Source organism: Bicyclus anynana, chromosome Z (genome assembly GCF_947172395.1).
Source record: "Bicyclus anynana chromosome Z, ilBicAnyn1.1, whole genome shotgun sequence".
In the NCBI taxonomy this organism is placed as follows: Eukaryota; Metazoa; Arthropoda; class Insecta; order Lepidoptera; family Nymphalidae; genus Bicyclus; species Bicyclus anynana.
Window position 1 is genome coordinate 7,576,411 of NC_069110.1, and position 26,267 is coordinate 7,602,677.

At 36.3% G+C, this 26,267-nt stretch overlaps 1 protein-coding gene across 2 annotated transcripts in view; it reads right to left on the bottom strand.

Annotated features, from left to right (window-relative positions):
- LOC112056721 (RING finger and SPRY domain-containing protein 1) overlaps positions 1 to 26,267 on the bottom strand; it is a gene marked incomplete at its 3' end in the record, with an annotated part of 49,983 nt that continues 23,716 nt past the window's right edge. For both annotated transcript variants that reach the window (XM_052890697.1, XM_052890696.1), the window contains 4 exon segments: positions 1 to 196; positions 3,462 to 3,632; positions 7,172 to 7,352; positions 25,006 to 25,190. In XM_052890697.1, coding sequence (XP_052746657.1) covers positions 1 to 196; positions 3,462 to 3,632; positions 7,172 to 7,352; positions 25,006 to 25,187 — 730 coding nt within the window.

Genomic DNA, 26,267 nt, shown 5'->3' on the forward strand with positions numbered 1-26,267 from the left:
GGGCCCATTGCGCACAAAACCCTACTTGACGCCACACGTAGTCGTTGCTATTAGCAAAAGTTTCCAGGATCAGTAGAGGATGCTCTTGTATGCTTTCCAAACGCGACTTTATTATTAATCTGTTTTCACTTGTGTGAGAAAATTTCTGAAGCGCTATCAAAGCGAACAACACAATGCAAGATTCATATTGTGGGGACTAAAAAAAAAACCATCATAAATGTCAAATATTGAGCATATAGATCCTGCGAAAAAAAATTTAAAAAGACATTAAACCGACATCAAAAACATAAACTAAAAACAAATAACATTTCATATTATGTTCTACCTGCTGATCAGTTTGAAGGCGGTGATAAAAGTCGTATTTAACGAAAATATATCTATTTTGAAATCAATGAACTCACGGATGAGTAATAACTAAAAAAAAAGAGGCTTCCTTTTTAACTGATTAGCTAAAACATTTTTATGTTCTTTCGCCTTGCTATTTTGTCGAAAACAGCGACTGGTGCCATCGAAAAGACACCGTTCCAGTGCAGGATACCAAGCAATTGTAGCAAAGATGCCTCAGCACCCAAATGGGGTGGAAGAACATCACTGGGGTAGCAAGTTCTACTTCTGGCTAAGCTTCGAGGCCCGCACCGCTTATATTACATAAATAACTACTTATATTCTATTAATTGATTATGAAACACGGCTAAAACTCACGTGATATTAGGTCGGAGTATGTCGTATGTATATTTCATAATCAATTAATATGAATAACACTCACGATAGTTTAAATACTTATATTCTATATTCTACGCAATTTTCAAAAAAAAAAAAAATACAATAGCAAAAATGTTAACGAGTGTCGTCGTCGTTTAATTTTTTTTTTGTTTTGTTTTCAGACATTATTGTAGTGCGTCGCATCGGTTTGCTTCATTATTATGACGCTATTTTGAGAAGTAAGCTGGATATAAAACATGAATCTTCAAATTTTGAGACTCCTGATTTTGATCTACATATATAAAAATGAATCCCTATTTCGCTCGATCATCGCATAAGGTAGAAGTATGGTAGGGGTAAAATAGGCGTATGGTAGGTGTATGGTAAAAGTATCGTAGGGGTAGGGTAGTGGTAAGATAGGTTACAGTTAAAATAAGCGTAGGGTAGGTGGTTGGTATTTTTTTTTTTTTATTCTCCACAAGTTAGCCCTTGACTACAATCTCACCTGATGGTAAGTGATGATGCAGTCTAAGATGGAAGCGGGCTAACTTGTTAGGAGGAGGATTAAAATCCACACTCCATCGTACCGGAACGCTAAATCGCTTGGCGGTCTTTGCCGGTAGGCGGTAGGGTGGTAACTAGCCACGACCGAAGCCTCCCACCAGCCAAAGTCAGTGTAAAAGTCCCTACTCAACCACTACCAAACATCCAACCCCTGTAGGGTAGAAGTAGTAGAGGTATCGTAACGGTAGGATAGTGGAATGGGTAGGGTTAAGCTTGTGGTATGTCAGAGGTAGAATAGTTAGGTGTAAGGGGTGGCTAAGACTGTAGAATCTACAAATAGGTCAAAGCAAAGCTTGCCTGCGTCCGCTTTCAAAAAAAATCATTAAAAGTTAAAGAACTATAGAACTCGTATAGTTGATAGCATCGTGCATGCATACATCATTATTATGTTATTACATTATGCAAGGTACTCGTAGAAGTCTGAAAACTTCACCGTGCATAATATAACAAGTAATAAAAGTCTGTAGAGGCTAATAATGTACTTTGCAAACTCTATTATACTCTATTTCTCTATCCGTACGTTTCGCTACAACAAATCCTCTTTGCCAATTAGTAAATTGGTATCGGTTCGAGATCGATAATTCGAAGCGATTAGTCGGTGATTGTCACAAGCGAACACCTACTACTTCGTCCGAGTTGAATTCAGTTTTTGAAGTGATAACTTCATATGGCAGGGCAAACCGCAACGTAACGCTTTACGGCGCCACTTTGGCTTCCCTTTCTCCAACGTATACAGCAGCAAATTTAAGTTATCACTTCTGTCGAGCGTACGAGACAGAAACGGACGAATCCTGGCGTAAAAATTAGCCCGTAAATTGCTTGACCTATTGTATCTACCGGTGAAAGTCGCATGAAATCAGGCGTTTACTTTGTCACTAACCAGCTGTTTTTTTACTGTTGATTAATTGATAGTTATTTAACTTAACAGCCACAATGTCCTACAAATTGCGTGGTATATTATCTCGTTCCGACGCTTAGAAATTTCCATTTCCTGGTAACTCAGTTAGCTAAGAATCAAGAATTTTCGTAAATAAAATAACTTTAAATAGTTTAAAAAACTAAGAAACACGCTTTTAGCACACACTAAAAATTAAAAATATTGGATTTAAGTCACGTGACTATTTTTTTCGTATTCCTGATAGCAAACCTTTTCATTTGATATCCATATCATGGAGGTGAATTTCAAATTACCAGTCCGCCATTTTGGGGAGGCCGCCATATTGGATTTATAATGACGTTTCTTAGCTAGTCATGTATTGTCATCAGAACTCAGAGCGTGTGTAAGATTTCGTGACCCAGAAAGTGGGTCAAATTAAGATTCCAAGATTTTCTTACATACATAGTAAAAAGTGAAGCTAATAAAAGTGTGTAAAAATTGATCGTCTCATCGAGATGAAGCTACTCACGAAAAATTAACTTGTTAGTAATCAGGTGTAAAAATACTCTACGGATCCCTGACGATTGTTCTATTTCGCAGAACTTTATTTTTCCCATATTTATTGCAAAATCTTTTTTAGCTTTAACCAAATGTATATAAATGTTATTATTTACTGTAAATAAACTTATTTAACGTTCTATATTTTAAATAAACTGATAACTTGATTTATTTACGAAAATTTCTATATTTTAATGTTCCAGTTATTGAAAAACCGCTATATCAATTTTGTAACAAGGTTACCAATAGAAAACACTTTTTAAGTTTCATTTGAATACATTATATTAAAGAAAAACCAAATTTATATTAAAACATCGATCTCCTATTAAAAAAAGGATGCACAATTAACGATCAAAAAACGTCCCCACTGAATGAGTGCCAAACACAACTTCTTGTCACTCAATTCAAGCAGTCGCATTTGCAAATTCAACCTTAACTTAATCTTCATAAGATTTCATTGAATATTGGACTATATTTAAAAGCTTTTAGGGATAATTTTCTGTACCAATAATTATAAAACTGTCAAAGCAAAATTGGCCAGTTTTTAAGTGAAATTTTCTGTGTGATTGTGCGTCTTTTTATAATAAGTCGACAATATTTTCACACGCAAATTCACCCTGCAAAATAAATAATAGTTTTTCATGTAAAATACAGTTGTTATCATCTGGAAATCTAACACTTTCGGTAAGAACGCGGAAGATTTACTAATGAAGAAAAAAGAACTGTCGTCTAAGAACCAAACGAATAATTTTGTACTCACCAAGTATGTTACGAGGTAATCCAGCGTGTCCTCTGTTAGTACAGCCACACTGTTGGGTCCAACTAACTTTTCAGCAATACATCCCAAAGTAATGCAGATGTTGCGCTCGACACGTGGGTTACCGTTCCCGAGGCATGCGCGTTCCTCAGATAGGCCATAGAACTCTATCACCTGAAAATTAGTCGGCATTTTTCACTTGTGAAAAAGAGATTGAGATTGTGGATCGGAGATCATCATCATCACCATATCCGCCGATGGACGTCCACTGCAGGACAGGCCTTTATTAGGGACTTCCAAACATCACGATCCTGAGCGGCCTGCATCCAGCGTATCCCTGCTACTCGCTTGACGTCGTCAGCCCACATGGTGAGGGATCACCATTCCAGTACCTTGGGACCCCGACATCCATCGGCTCTTTGAACTATGTGCCCCGTCGATAATCACTTCAGTTTCTCGACTCGTTGAGCCGTGAGACGTGCGTCGGTGACATTGGTTCTTCTGCGGATCTCCTCATTTCTGATTCGATCACGCAGAGATATTCCTAGCATAGCTCGTTCCACCGCCCGCTGTGTGACTCTGGGCCTTCTCATGAGGCCCAAAGTTAGCGACCAAGTCCCCAACCATAGGACAACTCGCACTGTTCGAAGACTTTCGTCTTCGGGCACTAAGAAATTGAAGGACGAATAGATATCGCGAAGTTTTCCGAGTACGGCCTGGCTAGTAAGCAGGCCACTAACTTTAACGAATTTTGCCATCTATCGTAATTATTATTAGTCATTCTTAAGTCACGTGATTTCGTATTTACTATTCATTTAATGCTATCTGATCAAAATTGAGCCGTGATATGTGGATTCGACCTCTTCCTCCGATTCCAGAGGGTGTGGCTTCGAATCTGGACCGGGGCATGCACCTCCAACTTTTCAGTTGTGTGCATTTTAAGAAATTAAATAACACGTGTCTCAAACGGTGAAGGAAAACATCGTGAGGAAATCTGTATACCAGAGAATTTTCTTAATTCTCTGCGTGTGTGAAGTCTGCCAATCCGCATTGGGCCAGCGTGGTGGACTATTGGCTTAGCCCCTGTCATTCTGAGAGGAAGACTCGAGCTCAGCAGTGAGCCGAATATGGGTTGGTAATGATGATCGAAATTGAGAAAAAGGGTAAAAATTACATCCGGTATCTACTGACACAATTCGTGGATATCATAAGATGTTAACAATGGGAACACGAAAAATGGGGCGGTTATTTCATTTGATGGTAATGGTATTGATATATGATATTAATAATGACCAAATTAGTGAATAGGCCAGCAGGGCAGACAGAAAAAAAAACTGACAATTGGCCTCTTTCTGACAGGTCGTGGTCGTGACCGTAAATGTGGCTATAGCTTTTGTAACCACAGACAATGACTAGTGGTCGTGATCGCATAGAGCGAGGTCCTTTATAGATCGTCTACTATAAAACTTTCCGCTCGCACTCGTGATAAATAAGTGAGAAGAATTACTAATAATGTTTAATTAGTATGCGGTGATTTCTCTGTATTATGAACGTAATTATGATCTCGCCCACACACTCACAAAGTCAACTAACACTAAGCCCTCATTCGCAGGAGAGATTATTTAACGGACGTTCAAATGAATTCCCAAGTATATTTTCACATGACAGCGTTTTTAAAATACGACGCTTTTTTTCGAGCAGTGTTGCATTTTCAATTTTGGGTGTTGGAAATAGACTTTTATTTAACTTCATACTATATTTGAACGCTTTTATAACGTCCGTTGAAAAAACTCCCGTGCGAATGATGGCTAAGCCGCTACGTATCAGCTTTGTTGTTTGCTGTGCAACTGCCGACAGGTCTGACAGATTAGTTTGGTTCCAAATTGGTGTTTCTAAAAGAGATTTCTGATGACTAAAATGTTTTTTTTTCTACTCCTATTTCGTAATCTACTCAATATAAAAGCTAAAACCATATCACAAAACTATTCCAACAAGTCGTTTCGTAAATTTCATTACCACACGGGTAAACCGTGCTACAATGACTTTTTAAAATTTTGAATAGTTAATTGGCTACAAAGATCTAGACTTCCTTATACTCGTAAGAGACATGTTTGTTACCGTATAAATTCGTCATTACTAACCAATTTTGTAGGGTACATGTAAACGCCAATCCGTGGTAACCAAGTGCGTTAGCTCATTATTCGCGGGGTTTAAAGTTTAAGTTTGCAGATTTTACGTCAGTTTCGTCAGTCAGATCCGCGAATAACGAAATATTTAGCCGCGAATATATTGAGACGCAATTTTTTAATCCGCGAATAGTGAAAACGTGAATAAAGCAAGCGTGAATAAGGAGTTTTTACTGTATATTGTTCAGTATGCACAGATACACAGTTACTTAAAGAACAAAGGTTTCAAATCACTTTCTTATGTCCCTACTGAAGCATTGGAGACTGTCGTGGCTATCTACCTCCTAGCTTATAGTGACGAAAACTAGCTGAGACATATACAAAAACAAATTAAAAAGCGAAAAATAACATCGTATGTGCTACCTTCTGATCACTTTGAAGACGGTGCCAATATAGTGATGCATTAACTCGAGCCGTTTAAATATTGAATTTTTCGCATATTCAGACGGTTCTTGGTTCTTTCAGAAACGGCTTTAATTAATACGCCACTAGCTTAGCACTGCCTTGAACGTGACCAGAAGGTAGCACATACGATGTTATTTTTCGCTTTTTAGTTTATTTCTGTGATTATGAAGTCGGTTGAATTTTTTTGTTAAAAAGATTTTAGTTAATTCTTTTATTACAATTATCATGTTCGTAGGGAAAGTATTTTTATTCCACAACACGTTAGTAGCCCAATGGCTAATTACGTGCAGTGCAGTGCAGACATCACGAGTCCTACAATTATCACTCGTGTCTATAGTGCAATTCGGATTAGAATGGCCATCATTACTTAACATAAATAACTATTTGTGTTAATTTTGGAGGTTCAATAGTGGCGCCAACCAGTATTGGAGCATCGTGGTGGGTTTAAGTTCCATATCACCTCTCCTATAATACGGGACCTAGCCCTACAGTAGGCCGTTAATTTAGCTGATACTAAAGTTAGTGGGTGAATTCATAATGAAGTTAGACATGACATGTCTATACAAAACAACAATGGATTTGAATAAAAAATATTTTCAAATATTTTTAAAAATATATATAAATTTTTAAAAAAATTTTTGAACTTTATAATTTTCAATTAGCCAATGGAATTTCCTGTCAACTAAAAATCTATATGCTATATTTTTTTAGAACAATATAAAATTGTAATCACTTACGCGCCCTGATACTTTCCATTAGAAAAATCTTTCAGCTAAAATAAAGTATTTTGCTTTAGAATAATGGAATAACTTTAATAGGTAAAGGCTTTATCCCTGACATTTTTAATTAAGCGTAACTTGGATAGAACATTTTACTTCCAAGAATTAGATAACAAAGGAGGCGGGAGTTCTAAATATAACAAATAATAAAAAATTAAATTGTATACCTAAAAAGAACAAAATGTAATAGTGCTCATTTAAAAGAAATCGATTTTATATAAAGCCACTCTTATTCGTATATCCACAATTGTATCTTCATCATGGGACATTACTATAACGAGGTCAGAAAAGAGCTGATTGTCGTTTAATTTCGTGTTAAAACTGAATTAAAAAAAATAGTTACATTAATCACTGTTTCCCTGGCCGGAAGAGGGCACTCGTCTAGCAGGATTGATATAGCCGTCGGTCCAAAAGGATCGTCTACGGGGATCACATTAACCATGCAGGTCACCAGCTGCAGCCAGCCATCATCGCGCTCGGCTATAACATGCAGCTTCATTAGTGACTCTGGCGATTCATCGTCCCTGCAACAATACATTATTATAAAGTTACGCAAATACTATAGTTTGAGCTATGTTTTTTTAGTCTTATACAAAATATATTGCTGTATGTAAAAGGAATTCATAAAAACGATCAAAATCAAAATTCATTTATTTCAAGTAGCTCAGTTTGCAAGCACTTTGAAATGTCAGTTATATTGACAGACTACTGTTAGTAGCTTAGACCATTAAAAAGAAAGGATCTGCCCCGTACACCGTTACCCCTCTGTCACAGATCAAGAATCAATGATCTAACGCGTTTATAAAAATTGTTGCTTTAGAATCGATGTTTCATTGTTGTAGTCGTTTTCGTCGTGTAAAGAGCCTAAAAATGCCGGTTTGTGTAGTAGAATGGCATAAAAAACGGGCAAAAACTTGTAGTTTAGTAAAAGTTGGAGTAACGTTTCATTTGTAAGTTTTTCTACCATAATTTGATAAAATTATAATAAATTTTCGTAAAATAAATCGTTTTTATTACAAATTATAATAAATAATTTGTAATAAAAACGATTTTTAAAAAGAATCGATTCTTTGGACGGAACAGCAAAAAATCGATCAAGTAATCGAACATTATATATACGTTCTGTGGATAGTCTAAGCGATGTGTTGGTTAGTCTGTGTAAAAATTTCGCGTATGTGTATTGCGAGTCAATTATATAGTTGTGTGTAGTGTATGGACACAGAATATACTTAATGGTGTTAAATGTTTTCGATGTGTGAGTTTACCTCGTCCCCCTCAAAAAACGACAGACTTTTTAGTTGGTGAATTTGGGTACGAAACAGGTCCATACTTTATAATGGTCTAAGGGTAGTAGTTATACCTATTTCTTTAAACTTTTGATGAAAGGACTCGCATGATTTTAATTTACATATAGCTCAAATTGCCTTAGTAGCCTTATCCCGCAGTAAAACATCGTAAGCATCCATTCGCACGAGAGTGTTTTTACGGACGTTAAAAAACAACAAATTATCAAATACAACAAATACATTTCCAAGTATATATTCGCACGACAACGTTCTTAAAACACGACGCTTTTGTCGAGCAGTGTTGCATTTTCAATTTTAGGCGTTGCAAATAGAATTCATACTATATTTAAACGCTTTTTTATCGTCCGTTAAAAACTCGTGCGAATGAGGGCTAAGACACTATACTATGAAAGTAACCAAAATAAAAAAGCCTAGCTGTATCAACATCAGTAAACTGTCTTATTTTTCTCACTGCAAATGCAGCTGCGCTAAGTCTACGAGGCAGTTTTTCTATATGAGCACCCCACTGAAGTTTGCAATCCCAGGTAACTCCTAGGAAAACTGTGAATGTCTGTCACCAAACAGTACAATCTTACAGTTGCTAACATGGTGTGGTAAATCATTTATGTACACTAAGAATAGAAAAGGACCCAGAAGTGGAGCCAGTGGGATAGAACCGCCCTTTATGCGACTATGTATAATTTATACCTCGATATACTTCGAATACCTTTTGTGTTCTACCACTGACACAAGAGGCATTGAGATCAAGTGTATCAATTTTGGTGTCATAGTGGCTTAAGTAAACGAGTGTTATGTTCAACATAATCGAATGCCTTGGACAAAACACAGAACACACCAATAGCATTCATAGAAATTTCCCATGCTAAGATAAGCCATTATTATTAAGATCTGTTTTGTCTCCTGATTTAAAAAGTTGTATCATGTTATGTTATATTCACACATTCATTAAAAATAATACCTAAGTGGGGAGCAATGACATCAATGATGTTAGATATAACTTTTACTGACTGTTCTAATTAATTTTAATAATTTGAGGGATTGTTAATGTTAGATACAATTTTGCGATGAAATTTAAATAGACTTAGACTTTAACGTTGCCTCTTAATAGCCTCTGGGTTTCGAGTCCAGTAAATTTGTTAACAACATAGGAACATTTTGGAAAATGTCTTCAAAGGCATTAACAACCTCGTTATCAGTGTTTACCTTTTTATCATTGACAATTAATTCAAAATTCATATCACGTGGTTTAAATTTGCCTGATACTTTATTAATTATGTTCCAGGTAGTATGTACCTTGTTCTTAAACACATTTTTTTCAACTTTGATATGTAATGCTTTGATACGTAATGAGAGCCGTGATAGCCCAGTGGATATGACCTCGGCCTCCGATTCCGGAGGGTGTGGGTTGTCCGGTCTGTGGCATGCACCTCCAACTTTTCAGTTGTGTGCATTTTAAGAAATTAAATATCATGTGTCTCAAACGGTGTAGGAAAACATCGTGAGGAAACCTGCATATCAGAGAATTTCTTAATTCTCTGCGTGTGTGAAGACCTAACCCCTCTCATTCTGAGAGGAGACTCGAGCTGAACAGTGAGCCGTATATGGGTTGATAACGACGATGTAATGCTTTGCGAGAAATTAAGTTTAGAATGACTTTTTTGCGCATTTGATTATACCTACTGTTCTTCTAAGTCATATTACTGTCATCGGTCATAAGGATAAGGAGAATCAATACAGATATCACGCGATCATAAATATAATTGGACAGTTTAGTTGTAGATACTTCGATGTTAGTACAGTGAATGGGGGTTTTCACCTCCGTTTTCGTTAAACCTCCATCGATTTTCATGAAAATTGGTGAGTAGATCTATAATAAAATATCTTTTCGATAATAAAATATCTTTTTCTTTGAAAAGCATCGACTTATGCTCGTATTTGTGCCAATACCGACAATTATTTGCTCTTTATCGGTAAGGTTGTATTGTGTTACACGCTCGTTATGTTGTATGAGTATCTAAATTGAAAAAAATCTATTTTAGAATGAATGAAAAGCTGTGAGATTGCTGTATAAGGTGCCTTATTAGAGTGGGTGAGACCCGTTCTTTCTTATACCTACCTATCAGAAACTCTGCGCACCTTTTTTGATAACGACTTCTTTTATACTCGATGTATCATGCGAATGTAAGGGACCACTTACAAATTTCTATTAAACGAAAACAGGTGAAGATTTTTGACAAGAGAGGACATTTTCATGATGTACCAATTTGTAAAAGAACTTTAGTAATTTAAGCTTATATATCAAATATATCAGCTTTATTATTTTTTTTTTAAAGGAATATTTGCCATATTTTTATAATATGACCAATATTCCCATTCCCCTCCAACTAGTCGGGAAAGACTGTGCTAGGAGTGGGTACGACAATAGACCAACGAAGCGGGGATCGAACCACCACCCCTCGCTGATGTGTCCGACCGCTCTTACCGTTGAGCTATTGAGGCTTCAACATTATGATGAAAATATTTTCTGGCGCTAGCCATAAATAAATCCACAATGGTCAGTGGTTTTCCAAAATGCTAAATTTTAACTTGTTTACTAAATCCTGTATATAAGTATATCCTGCCCCTGTAGCCAAATGGCACGTCGATTCTCTTTCTACGATTGCTAGCGCTCCGAAAACTAGAAAAATGTATGGGAATGACAGATCTTGATCACGTGACATTTCTATAGCAAATGTCATTCCACATGAAGCCACTGGGATGTCTCTCAAAAAGTTCAAAGTGTTTATTAAACGCAAGATTTTAGGAAAGTCTTATTATAGTGTTAATGGTTATATAAATGATAAAAAAGCTTGGTGTTGAACTGTATTATACGACTGTGTGCTTAGTTTTAAATAAGTTTGTAAAATGGTGGTGGTGGTCAGTAAATTTATCCATCTGTTCACATTGGTCTCCCAAACATTGATAAAATCCTTCTATTTTCACAAAAAGGTTAATCATTAGGTTTAGCTGGGAAGGAATTTTGTAATAAATAGAACTCGGGCGTAATATGATCTGAAAATTAATTCAAATCAAAAATTCAAAGTGAGCTATAGGTAATTGTATGAATATTCTTTTTCGACGAGTACTTAAATCTAAGTATTCAATCTTAAATAACGGGAAACTGATGTATTTTATGACAAATACTGTCACAACATTTTTTAAAGTACTTAAAAATACCTTTATAATGCGAGCTGTAAAAAGTTATTAGCATCAAAGTTGAGCAAGTTATGTTAAAAATAACATGACACTTTCAATTTTTTTTTTAATAAATGAATAATAAACCCTTTACCATTTCCACAAAAATTCAAAATTATTGTTATCCCTAAAGGACTTTCTTTTTAATAGTATAAGTGATGACCTCAAAATTTTTGACCGGCTTAGAATGCTTATTTTAGAAAAAAAATTCGATTTAGTAAAATCGAAATTTTCAAAATTTCGTAAATTTAATTTTCTTTTGAAAATAACTTCAAAAATATTGGATATTTGTAACAAACTAAAAGTAACAATACAATTGAGTCCTTTTTTTAATAAACATTTTTTGGTATTTTTATTTTTATAGGATGAAAAATGGCCGAGAGAGAAACGTTTAAAGTCCAACTTTTACTGCGAGAACCATGTAACCGGGACACTTTAACCCTTTATCTTTTAAAAAATAAGGGCCTTGTTAAATTTATCCATCTGTTATTTTGTTGTTATAGGGGTTAAAGTATGAAATTGCCGTTTTATTGCAATAGGTTTTTTGAATTGACATAAAATCTTCATGGTTTGAGGTTTTCGAATGAAACTTTTTCAAATGGTTTCTATGATGTTCTTTTTTTAAAAAATGTGAAACATTTGAATATCGGCTTTCAATTGTTTTTGTTATTCAATTTAGACAAGGAAGATGGATACTGCGAAAAATCGAGTGATTTTTGAATACGAGTTCCGACGCGGAACTAACGCGGCAGAAACAGCCCGCAATATCAATGCTGCGTTTGAAGAGGGGTCTACTAATGAACGCACCGTGCGATTTTGGTTTAAACGCTTTCTTGATGGAAATTTCGACTTAAAGAATGAGCCACGAGGAAGACCGCCCACACAGGTGAATAACGATGAATTAAGAGAGATAGTGGAAGCCGATCCTAGTCAAACTACCCAGGAATTAGCGGCATGGTTTAACGTTACCTTATCTACAATATTGACTCACTTGCGTCAAATCAATAAAATAAAAAAAATACGAAAAATGGGTGCCTCATGATTAGACTGATCTGCAGAAAGAAACGCGTGTTTAAACTTGTGTTGCCTTGTTGACCCGGTACAGAAATGAAGGAATATTGGATCGAATTGTAACATGTGATGAAAAGTGGATTCTTTATGATATCTTTATGAAAAAATGCAATGGCTGACCCCAGGTCAAATGCCACAACAGTGTCCTAAAGCAAAACTTACCAATAAAAAGGTAATGGTAACTGTTTGATGGTCTCAGCATGGTGTTATTAACTATAGTTTTCCGATCTGGTCAAGCAATAACGGCAGATGTCTATTGTGCCGAACTCCGAACCATGTTGACAAAACTACCAGTTAAACAGCCCCGACTCATGAATTGATCTTCACCATTATTGCTCCACGACAACGCGAGACCTCACACAGCATGAGAAACCATTTTAACCCTTCAGGAACTGCAGTTAGAAACTATTCGTCATCCTCCGTATTCACCAGACCTTGCTCCAACGGACTACCATTTTTTGGTGATTTGGACAATTATCTACGCGACAAGAAGTTTTCGTCCCAGGAGGCAGTACAAAATGCTTTCACACAGTTTGTGCAGTCTAGATCGTCGGAGTTCTATCGCAAAGGCATTAATGACCTTCCCATTAGATGGCAGCAATGTATAGATAATAATGGCAACTATTTTGATTAAATAAATTTGTTAAAAATTAAAAAATAAACAATTTAGATTTTCAGTACAAATCGGCAATTTCATACTTTAACCCCTAATATTATTTAAAACGATCTTATAGCTCTTGAAATTACCTTTCAAGTGGTTTTTAGATGAACCCGATATCATGAAAATTAACGGAGTTATTGTAAAAAACCAAATTGTATTTTTTTTTTTATTTTTTTAGAGCAGAGATTTGGTATGCATATATTGGAAAACGTATCAATAGGTACATGCTTACTAAATACATATGTATGGGTGTGTGTTTGTGTGTTTTGAAGATATAAAAATTGAAAGGAACGGTAAACAACTAGTAGTAGTAGTAGTAGTAGTAATAGTAGTATGTAGTCTGAAGTATTACGTAGTTTGAAGAATATGATTTGCATAATATTAATAAAGTTTGAAATATATTAATAAAATGTATCTTAACTGCTAAAAATTATTTTAACCAAGCAAAGCTGATAAATAAATTATTTCATTATTTTTAGGACAATGGGTAGTTTCTAAGGTTGACAAATTTCGCAATAAATAAATAATATATTTTAATACTCAGTAAATAAGATTTCACTTCAGTAAATATGTTCTATTTAATAGGTTAAAGTTTTTGAAACCAATTTTTACAGTGATTCTGCATTAGGCGGTAGTTTTTAAGGGTTAAATCACACTGTCAACCAAAAATTATATCATAAGTATGAAACAAACTGTTTTGTGATTTTAAAACTCAGAAATACAAAATAAATTTAAGAGGTCGTAGCTAAAAGGTTGAAAAATTAATTAAAACCATAAACCATGCATATAAATAGTAAATAACGTTTATTTTATCTAATTAAACACAATTACAGAATTGTTAAATCTACATTTTTTCCCATTTTTAGCAAACGGTGTGTAGTTCACCCCTAAAACACAAAAAGCGCAAGACGAGCACTGCAAAAGTGACACACTTTTGCAGTAGAGGGTAAAACATACTTGATCCCAAATTCTCATCCAAATCTATGGAGGTTCAACGAAATCGGAGGTAGGAGCTAATTTTGGCCTACAATGACTGTACTAGTATTGTAACCGATCAAGTCAACATGTCAACATGAGTCAGTTTTAGATTAACTTTCTACAGTCAATTGTTTAGGTGTTCACTGTCCATGTTTATTTCCTTACGAACTTTATAGACTTAATTTATTTATATTCAATAAACAACGTTCTGTTAAGTTGACGGGGCGACTAAAGGGCGGAAACGCATTAGCAGTGCCTTTAGTGTTGCAAGGTCGAGGGTAATCAATTAATATTTCACGACCCATATGCCAGTTTACCCACCACACTGTAAAAGACTTAGAAATTGATTAATATGACTGTGTCGAAGGTTAGTTAAAATTGCAAGTACACTCGTATACCTATGGGAAACATGTTAAACAACATTGTATATAATACATACCTACTGTAGTTCACGCAGAGTCCTGTTTAACATATTTATTATTTGCATTATTGATATCCGCTGACCTACAAACTGGGTGCTATGTAATAACAAAATAATAACTTAAAACTAAGCCAACCTTGTACACTGACGTACATTTTTGAAGGAATATTTTAAAACATAATTCTCACCACATTGAATCTTTTCTGTTTATATTTTGCCTCGTTGGAAATGAGTATTTATTAGCCAGCTTTAAAAAACTAGTGGACTACCGCAGCAATGGACCATAAAATCTTCACCATTTGGTGTCAGCGTTTATTTGAGCTAGAGTCAGCTCTACTTGCGAAGTTGAATTAACTGTGCAAATTCTGCGTAGCCAATAAACCGGGTGCATGTTCATTTGGATATGGAAATTGGCGATCTTTGGCAAAGTTCAGTATCGGGCAAAATATGTATCTTTGTATGGCTAATAACCTCTGTATTCAATGATATTAAATACTGTTAGATGTGTTACTAGTGCATGAAAAGTGAGGCGCTCAAAAGAGGAAATTTATACACAGCTCAATGTTAGTTGTGGTCAACAACGAACGTTATATAAACAAATAAAAGTCAAGTTATGTGTTCAGAATGTGTAGAAACTATACATAAATATTTAATGGAGTTAAAGACAAAACTGTCATTAAGATTTTGTAGGGAGGTAACCGCTCTATAGTATAAAATTATCATTGTCTGTATTTGTCATTGTCAAATCACGCACACAACAATCGCTGTAAAATGGATTTCCAATAGGCGCCGTTGCTAAAGGAAGCTCTCAAGCCCCAGTGGCTGTAATTAGTAGTGGACAAGCTTTTCCTTAAAAGGTTTTAAGTAGCGCCGTCGCTCATTGCACCTTTCTTGGTAAGGGAGATACAAAAACGCTGATCTGGGTCTCGATGGAATTCCATTTAGTAGCTAATAAAATTAAACTAAAAAATGTTTTATCCATACACCTGCGGGGAAAGGTTTTCACCTCTGATTGGGCAACCACCCTAGATTACAGGTAGAAAATCTTTTCCCGCGAATGATTACTTTGATTGAATGATTTTTCGATATAGTCTGATTCACAAGTGTTTTTTCAGCAACATTTTTAGGAGCATACATACACAATTACATACATACATACACATACATTTTATAGCCTCAATAGCTCTCGAGTCGGAAGACAGTCTTGTGTTCTCAATTTGCTTTTGAGAATGTGAGATGAGGAAGAGCCTACTTCTTCGAACGCTGCTGGCTGTGTTGAGGTCATGTGTGAAAGCGTTTCCTTTCCATCACCAGTCAAAGTGTTGGAACACCGTGGGGTCGCTATTCCAAAACAGCATGACCTGTGCTCAGAGTCTCTTTGAATCAGAAATGAGGAATTCCGCTGAAGAACCAAAGTCACCACATAGCTAAACGAGTCGCGAAGCTGAAGTGTACAGAGCTCATAGTTCGAGCAGCCGATGGACGTTGGGATTCCAAAGTGCTGGAATGACGATCCTGCATTGGAAAGCGCAGTGTTGGCCCCTTCACCAGGTGACGACATCAAGCGAGTCGCAGTGATGCAGGCGGCTCAGCATCATGTTGTTTGGAAGTGGCTGATATGATGATGATGACGACGGGGATGCTAGAAGACTAACATAACCTTCCCGTGATAAAAGGATATCTAGAATTCTCCCATGTTTGAAAGAAAAAGCGTTTCCAATAGTGTAAAATACATTTTTCTTCGCAGGTAACGACATTTGTTATTCTCATTGTACCGGCAGAGTAAGAGCGCGTTCACACATGGTCTCCGTGTAACGTTCAACGTATCCTTCATTACTGGATACGAAGTTCACAAGCAAATTCGCAGTAAACCGCCGATGTTCACAAGCAAATTCGCAGTATACCGCCGCTATTCAACCAGGATGGAATTGTCGTATTGTATTGGTACATACGCCGGCGGAGAAGGAAGTATCGACGTTACTGGCAGCATCCACTCTTGCCTCAGAGTCAGTTGCGAGACTCAAAATTCCCCTTCACCCCCGCACAATTTTTATCCGGTGAAATTGTACGGAAACATGACGGACACGTATTCTGTTCATCCAGTATTTGATGACAAAACGGAATGTCATAATTTACTGGACCGTTTTTTTAACTGTATCTTTATGCTGTCGCTCATACAACTCCATGCGCCATCGGTGAAAAAACATGTATCCGATAAAACGGAGACCATATGTAAACGGGCTCTTATGTTGCAGCATTCGACACGTGCCAGATGGTACGCTTAATTTAATTCATGCATTATCTATTTTTCGATGTACGCATGAACCACTAATTTCGAAACATCAATACCAGAGCCTGAATATTAAATTTTCGGCAAAATACCAATTTCGTATGCATGAAACTCATGAAAAGTTCATAGTTCATAAATTGTGATGAACTATGAATTTTGTGAAATAGCCTAATATTAGTCCTCATTATTCATCTTCAAATTAGCGTTCAAATACAGTATGAAGTTAAATGAAGGTCTATTTCCAAAGCTCAAAATTGAAAATGCAACACGGCTCGAAAAAAAGCGTCGTATTTTAAAAACGCTGTCGTGTGAACTTGTAATTAGGAATGCATTTGTTATATTTGAACGCTTTTTTAACGTCCGTTAAAAAAATCCTCGTGCGAATGAGGGCTCAAACTTAATTAACATTTTTATTTATGCGTGGCTGTCTGTTATAATCTAACTTACAATCTAAGGCAAGCGTGCGACTAGGTCTAAAAAGATCTCTTTTCACAAAAGTGATCTTCATAAACAAAATTATAGATACATATAAATATTCAAAATATTCAAATATATAACGGATATTTTTCTGCACGTTTAAACACTAAAGAAAAATAAGATAACATAAAACATCACAGTATCTTAGGTGCCTTTACGACTTATTTTTCAACGCCAATGTGAGGGTATTGTATAACATTTTTCAAAGGAATGGAAGGTGTTATGCCATTGTTAGAAAGTGTGGGCAGAATAAGAGCGGTAAGGAGGATAAGAAACAATTGGCAGGTATCATTTTACAAAGTTAAGAAGAAAGTGTAGGTGGGCGGACAGAGGAAAGGGCATTTATTTTGTATCATGGTATTTAACGACTTCTGCGGTCCACTCGTTAGTATGTGGCTTAGTATCACAAGTTCCTGGGTTCGAGTCCGTAGGTCCGGATATGAAATACTGAACTTATGTTTCTTCCAAGAAGTTTTCAGTACAAATTCTCACCGATCTTCAGTTTAGCCGTCGGCCAAGGACATTATCAATAACATTTGATAGTGATCGTTAAAAAGTTGAACAGTACACACTAAATCGCATCGCAGCATGGTCATCATCATCACCATTAACAATCCATATTCAGCTCACTTTTGAGCAAGAGTCTCCTTTTATAATGAGAGGGTTTATGCCTTAGTCTACAACGCTAGCCCAATGCGGATTGGCAGACTTCACAGACGCAGACAATTAAGAAAATTCTCAGTTAAGCAGGTTTTCTTACGATGTTTTTCCTTCACCGTTTGAGACACGTGATATTTAATTTCTAGGTCATATCCACTGAGCTATCACGTTTTTTAACGCAAGCAGCACGGTAATGGGTCTAAGATCTTAATCGTGACTAAGTACATTAATGTGAGTATTCATGAAAAAAATATATACAGGATGCTGGGGAGTATTTCCCATAACTCTGGTATTCTTTATCGAAAATTAATTAAACATGATCAAGGAACTTATGTTCTAAAACTAATATTTACGGGGTAAATAATATTTCTTTTAATAAATCTTAAAATTTGTCCCTTATACGCATCCTTATAATTATGAAGTAGCCAAGTAAGTATAAGTAGCCAATACTCCCGAGCACCCTGTATATTCATATTTTTATGATTACGAAATATTAATGTTGCAGCAGCAGATATTTACACAGCATCATTAAAATCAAAAAATATTCGCAAGGCAATAATTTTATACATCGCAAAGTGTCATTTTATATATCGCAAAGTGTAACAGGTTCCTTTCCTTTGTAACAGCAAGACCGCTTTTTGCATCTTGGATGCGAGCGAAACACGGGACCCCAGCCGCCTTTAATGGAGGCTGACTGGGATCAAACCATTTGCAGATATGACTATTGGGATGATTTCAGTGGACTCCACATGCCACATGGCGGTGACCTCGTGAGCCAGATCAATATACTTATCTTTTTTTCTCCGTCTCAGCTCTCACAAGGTTCTCGTCCTATGGAATTGTATAGCGATATCATAATACCTACGAGTACTGACATATAATTCAAATAAAGATTCTCCGTTTTATAAAAGAATTGCCAGTAAAAAAATCTTCGTAAGTACATCATTAGGGAGTCTTTGAATACATGGAAAAAAGGCCTAACATGTCAAACGTGGAAAACCAAACAATGAGAGCAACACAATACTCATAAGTCCTTTGAAGAAATACCTAAGAACCTACAGATAAATAAAGCAAAAGCGAGCAAAAATAGACACATATAAATAAATTTTTAGTGTCTGTCTGCTATTTAGCCTATAGCACTCCTCGATAACGTAGCATTCTACTGGTGAAAGAATTTTGAAATCGGATCTGTAGTTCCGAAGATTACCCCATTTAAAGAATGTTACAAACTTACAAATTTTACCTCTTTATAATAATAGTATATATTTCATTATAATTAAGAGCAAACTTATCAAACTTTATAGTGCCGAGAAAGTACTGATAAAGACTTCAATTCAAAGAAGGAGAATTGTGAGGGTGTTGTGAACTTCAAACGCCTTGAAGTTCACAACCTCACAACAAGAAAGTCTTCGAAACTTGTTGTTTAACACTTAGTTCGATCACGCCAGCGTTGTGTGTATTAATTATTTAAAAGCTACACCCCTCGTTAGTACATTTTAAATACTTCCAACATAAATACACACTAAATAGCGTTTGCAATACACAAAATATGTATGGAATTAAGCACATCAAAACATTGTTCTGACGATCGCTGCACGTAATGAAATGGCGACCCCGACCGCAGCGTAGCTAAAGCGGGATTTTCGGAGAAATTGAAGCGATAACGAAATAATCAATAAATACAAATCCACAAAATTCGTTTATTAATTTATCAAATTTTCTCTTTAAAATAATGTCGATAAATCAAATAATGTCGGCGAGGGTAGTGTGACATTTGAGGTCGTTAAGTTAGGTTAAGTCGTAAGTCAGATGCCTAGAATTTCGAAACAGTATTTGGACGGCTTCGATGGTCCCAGTAGTTAGTCTATGTGGTTTTGGATTACAAATGGTCTAGGGTTCGAATCTTGAGTCAGGCTACATGAGATACTAAATTTTTTTTTCTTCTAAAAAATTTTTACCAAAAATTCTCAGTTTGGAGTTTTTTTTTTTTTATAGAATATTTGCCGTATCTTTTAAATATGACTGACTGTAAGTGTGAAAGACTGTATTAGGAGTGGGTAGTGGGTTTGAACCACCACCCCTCGATGATGAGTCCGACCGCTCTTACCGTTGAGCTATTGAGGCTTTAGTTGGGAAATTAAAGATGTTACATCTCCGTGCTAGGAGCATGTTAAGTTGTTGGGCGTCGTATTATCACCTTATTCCTGCCAACCCGTATTGGAGCAGCGTGGTGGGTCTAAGCTCCATATTTATTCTCCTATAAGGAGAAAGGCCTAGCCCTTTATTGGGCCGTTACAATAGCCAAATAATAATGACGATTAATCTTTTACGAGGTGTTGGAAGGAGTGTAAGTTATAAAGGCACACGTCTATAAGAACTATATACAGTAGAAGCCGCTAAAGACGATCACGCTTAAAACGATTTCCCGCATAATACGTCAATTTACGCCAGTCCCTATAACTTGAGACATGTTTTCATACATTTCTGCAAAAGTAAAAATTAATTTAAAATTTCATAATTGCTAATGCATCAAAATCTTTTTGTCATACCAAAATAAGTGATTAATTTTAGTAGCATAATTAGGTAGTTTTTACACCAAATACATTAATTTTTATAACTATGTATGTGTTTATTGGTCGTTATATTTTTCACTATCCCCCCACCCATATCCCTTTCCCGTCTAAGACGCGTTTTTTGTTGAGTCCCTGCGAAATGGTATTAAACAGATTCTACTGTATTTTCACTTCTGTGGCGCAGTGGTATGCGCGGTGGATTTACAAGACGGAGGTCCTGGGTTCGTTCCCCGGCTGGGCCTAATGATATTTTCTTAATTGGTCCAGGTCTGGCTGGTGGGAGGCTTCAGCCGTGGCTAGTTACCACCCTACCGGCAAAACGTAACGCCAAGCGATTTAGCGTTCCGGTACGATGTCGTGTAGAAACCAAAAGGGGTGTGGATTTTCATCCCACTCCATACAAGTTGGCCCGCTTCCATCTAAGATTGCATTATCGTCAGGTGAGATTGTAGTCAAGAGCTAACTTGTATAGAATAAAGAAAACACCATCCGAAACTAACTGTAATCCCAGTTCGAGGAAGTTGCCATTTAAATTATCAAGAGAGAATTCAATGCTACGAATTCATGGAATCTCTGTTGCTAATAGCCCATATTCTGGAATAGACTAATGGAAACATTGCACGTGTTATTAAGCTGCCTAACGGTATCGATATTTCATAGTGCCCCGATGGTATTAGGTCTCTGGCTCATATATATAATATTAGGTGAGATCGCAGTGAAGGATAAACTTGCCATAAAATTAAAAAAAAAAAACATGTTTGAATGTCTCCAAAAAGAACAAGATTTGGTTGATATCGACGATCAATATATACACCGCCTACTTCATTCTACACAATCTTTTGAACACAAAAATGGGACCGATTTCAAAGACGTATTATACTATGGTGGCGGCAGATCGTTTACTTTACGGGTTGACTCGTATTTATTGTTTGATTTTGTCATATATGTTAATTTTGTTATTTTATCATTTTACTTAGTATAAATCATATATGTATATAGTCAGTCAGTTAGTTTATAGTTTCAACTTTAATATATATATTGTAAGTTAGTCATAGTCACAGTCGTAGACACGTCCGTGAACGCACAAGGTTTCACCTGAAAACCAGCGCCACAGCTCGCTGTGGCATCGTGCTGAGGTGGATACCTTTTTTGTCCACGACCAGATTTTTGTATGTTGTTTGTTTATTTTATTTTATTACTTGTGGACAAATAAAGATATTCTATTCTATTTCAGTTATTTTGATAAAAAAAAATGGTTAATAAATGACGAAGTTATCAAGAACAAACATTAAAAAAAACATACGCATCAAATTGAGAACCTCCTCCTTTTTATGAAGTCGGTTTAAAAATGGAATGAACTATCACATTTTTGGTAAAAAATAAGAAATTATACAGGCAAAATGTTTTTAATTACAAACGCGGCAGTTTTCAGTAAAAGTTAAATTTGTTCGTACAAAAGGTTCTTTCATGTTTGATTGACATACTTGTAATGAAAAATAATTTATATTTTAATATTATAAGTTAAATTACAAAACAGGTGTTTTATTGGTCACTAGCATGATTCGCAGTTTCTTCCGCGTATTTGCCATTCTCCGCATAGTGAGGATACGGGGAGAAAAAGTCGCCTATGACACTAACAAATAACGTGGCTTTCCAGAGGTAAACGAATTTTGAAAATCAGTTGAGTAGATCTAGAGATTACCATCTACAATACCACAAACTTTACCTCTTTACAACATTAGAATAGATTAAGTCCTACACGGCTATTCTCTAACGAAGTTTTGTATAACCGCTATCTTTCTCATTCTATAGTATCGTTTTAAACAGAGAGAGATAGAAGTGAAGTCGAAACTCGCACTTGCGAGTTATTAAAAACATATCGTTACAGAATATCCTAGCTGTAGCCCGCGCTACAGAGTGCGTAGCATCTGTTGTAGCACGCGTAATAGCAGCTACGCAGTTTGCTTGCTTAGCCCTCGTTCGCACGAGAGTTTCTTTAACGTCCGTTAAAAAGCGTTCAAATACAACAAATAAATTCCCAATTATATGTTCACACGACAGCGTTTTCAAAACACATCGTTTACTTTATCGAGCAGTGTTGCATTTTTAATTTTGGGGCGTTGGAAATAGATGATATGCAACTTCATTTTGTACGCTATGCCCGCCAACGCTGAGTTTAAACGCATCGCTTTTTTAACTCTCGTGCGAATGAAGCTTTATGATAGACTAGAGAAAGACCGCGATTTCGTCCGCATTTAGATTTTTTTATTCTTTACAAGTTAGCCCTCGACTACAATCTCACCATGATGATGATGATGCAGTGTAAGATGGACGCGGGCTAAAATCCACACCCCTTTCGATTTCTACACGACATCATACCGGAACGTTAAATCGCTTGACGGTACGTCTTTGCCAGTAGGGTGGTAGTCACGGCCGAAGCCTCCCACCAGGCCAATAGATCTACTTAATACGGCCCTATCGCCTATTCCTTTCTTAGTGGACGTCGATCAATCTACCAAATTTCCTCTTTACTCGTCTAGCGGTTTACGATATTTAGTGATGAGTGGCCTTTCAGCAAAGCGATAATAAAATGTTGTTTTACTTTTGCCATCTAAAACTAACTCTGTAAGTGCATGACGTAGATTCTTGAGACGGCGCGTATTGTAAGGAGGTTCCTCACTCTGGAGCCCTGACCACCGGTTGCTTGGGCACTCTAATGTCCCGCAGCGGGAGGGTTAAATTTTTTTTATAAGTTTTTAATGGCGTTTTGTATATTTTGTACACATTGTTAAAAATTAAAAAAAAAAAGAGTAATAAATAAATGAGAGTAAAAGTGCATGACGTATACTATTATTAACCTGATAATTATGCAAAGTAATCGCTGATATGACTGTTATTGACCGAAAGACAGTAGACATTCGTCGACTGTGTTTCGGTCAATAACTTTGCAGTTTTGCAAGCAATTTCGTAGATACTGATACTGTATGATAATTCATATACGATTAAAGATACAAAATCAATCGCAGATAAACAAATGCAATCACAATAAATGTAAACTATCAATACTGTTTCCAATTACAGGAATAAAAAACATACTAGGTTTAGACTAGGTTTGAATATATTGATTTTTATGATACATTCGGGTAAATATTGTCTGGATATTTGGAAAATAAATGAGATTATAAAATTTCAAAATCTATTAAAAATCTTTTATCGTAATTAGATGAAAATTCATACACTTTTAGCTTCCTTACATTAAATGTGACATTTTGTAATAAATGAACTATAAACATAAACGCACAAATAACAAAGATATTAGTAATTTTGTTTGAACGCACATTGAAATCTAACGATCATTACATTACCTACGACCTCATTAGTTCGTGCCATTTTGTATGGGGCGTTTTTCAGGGATCCGCGGCAGTGCCGCAAATCTGGCCCTTTAAATCCCTGTAGCTGCGAAATTACCAATATCTTCGTTATTTGTGCGTTTATGCTTATAGTTCATTTATTAAAAAATGTCACATTTAATGTAAGGAAGCTAAAACTGTATGAATTTTCATCTAATTACGATAAAATATTTTAATAGATTTTGAAATTTTATAATCTCATTTATTTTGCAAGTATCCAGACAATCTTTGCTTTTTATGTATAAATTAGTTAACATTGACCCTATTTACCCGAATGTATCATAAAAATTAATATATTCAAACCTAGTCATCATTCCCATTACAGGAACAAAAAACATACACAACAAAATATTTATAAAATAGGTATACACACCGGCAAGAAGGTTGAACCAAAATAACAGTCGTCTGCGCTACAAGTATAAAACAAAAGTGTAGACACGTGCTTCGTGGTTTCCCGGTACATAAATTGTAGAGAAACACCTGTGGAACGTTCTGCGCCGAACGTCCGGTTGAATACGCTCGTAAAGTTTTTCCAATTGCCGCTGACACATCACGCGACTCGTAAACCTTCATTCGCACGAGAGCTTTTTTAACGGATGTTAAAAATACGTTAAAATATAATATGAAGTTAAATGACGATAATGATCATGAAAAAAAGCGTCGTCTTTTAAAAACGTTATCGTGAACGCGTGTATTTGAATGCTTTTTTAACGTCCGTTAAAAAAACTCTCGTGCGAATGGGGGCTTACGCGACTCAAAGTTCCGCGCGTCTGATTTGTCACACCCATATATGGACGTAGTAATCTTTGTATACTTGCAGAAAGTCATACAAGTGCGTTCACTGAACTGCATCGTACTTACGGATCACATGAATCTACTGTAAAATTAAAAATCCATTTAATGCGATGTGTCTGATACTTATGATGCAGATTCTTGGACGCCTAACTATAAGTTCCGCACTGAAACGCACTGCAGGTGTGTCTTAAAATATTAGGACTATAGCTACCCCCCTGTACCGCCCGCGCGGACAATCGGGAGTGTTACGAACGAATAATCCAAGCTATAGTTAAATTTATAGATCGCGTGTATACTTACGTGTCCACCCGCGTAGCGGCCACCCTCAGCATTTCCATGATAAGACTCTCTATGAGCCTGGGATCCACGCCTTTGGTTATCCGCGATGGTGGATCTTGTACCACCTCGGCTGGTGGACGAGCTGATGACGGCAGCGCCACCAGCTCGTCCGGAGCTTTTTCTTTACAGCAACAAACCCCCATTACCTAAACAAAAAAAACGGTCATAAGCATCAGATTATCGCTTCCGATGGCTAAATAAATCCTTCATACAGTCAGTATCCATAATCATTATCAACCCATATTCGGCTCACTGCTGAGCTAGATTCTACTCTCAGATTGAGAGAGGTTAGGCCAATAGTCTACCACGCTGGCCCGATGCGGATTGGCAGACTTCACACACACACACAGAGAATTAAGAAAATTCTCTGGTATGCAGGTTTCACGACGATTTCCTTCACTGTTAGAGACGGTGAGAGAGAGAGTGATATTTAATTACTTAAACAATCACGTTATTAATATTAAATTCTCGTGTGACAGTGTTAGTTAACATAACCGAAACGTCTTGGCCGATTTTAATTTTTAATTTTATACATTTAAAGTTTCATATAAACATTAGGTAGGTGAGAATAGTTTGTTATATATTTTTCATATCCCTGAGTGGTCCGTCCCAGATTTTTTAAAATTTTATAAAGCAAAACAATGTTTGCTAGGTCAGCTAGTTTTCTATAACAAGATTCTTCATTTTCATCACTAACAATCACAATTAGGCTTAGTCTTCCACGCTTACCCAATGCGGATTGGCAGACACACAGGAAGAAATAAAAAAAATCAGTCATGCAGGTTTCCCCGTGATATTTTTCCGTCACCGTTTAAAACGTGATGTATCATTAACATCGAAAACCCTTGTAGAGCCCGAGTCTCTTCTCAGAATGAGAGGGGTTAGGCGGTAGGCCTTAGGCCAGCAAGCGGGCCGAATGCAAATTGACAAACTTCACACAACTAGAGAATTGAGAAAATTCTCAGGTATGCAGGTTGCCTCAGGTATGGTTTGAGAGTCGTGATATTTAATTTCTTAAAATGCTGACTGAAAACTGAAAAGTGGCATGCCCCGGACCGGATTCGAAACTACGCCCTCCAAATCGAAGGCAAAGGTCATATCCACTAGGCTATCATACCATACGTGATTTAATTTCTTAAAATGCACATAACGCTAAGGTTGGAGATGCATGCCCCGGGCTAGATTCGACTCTACGCCCTCCATATCGAAGGCAGGAGTCATAT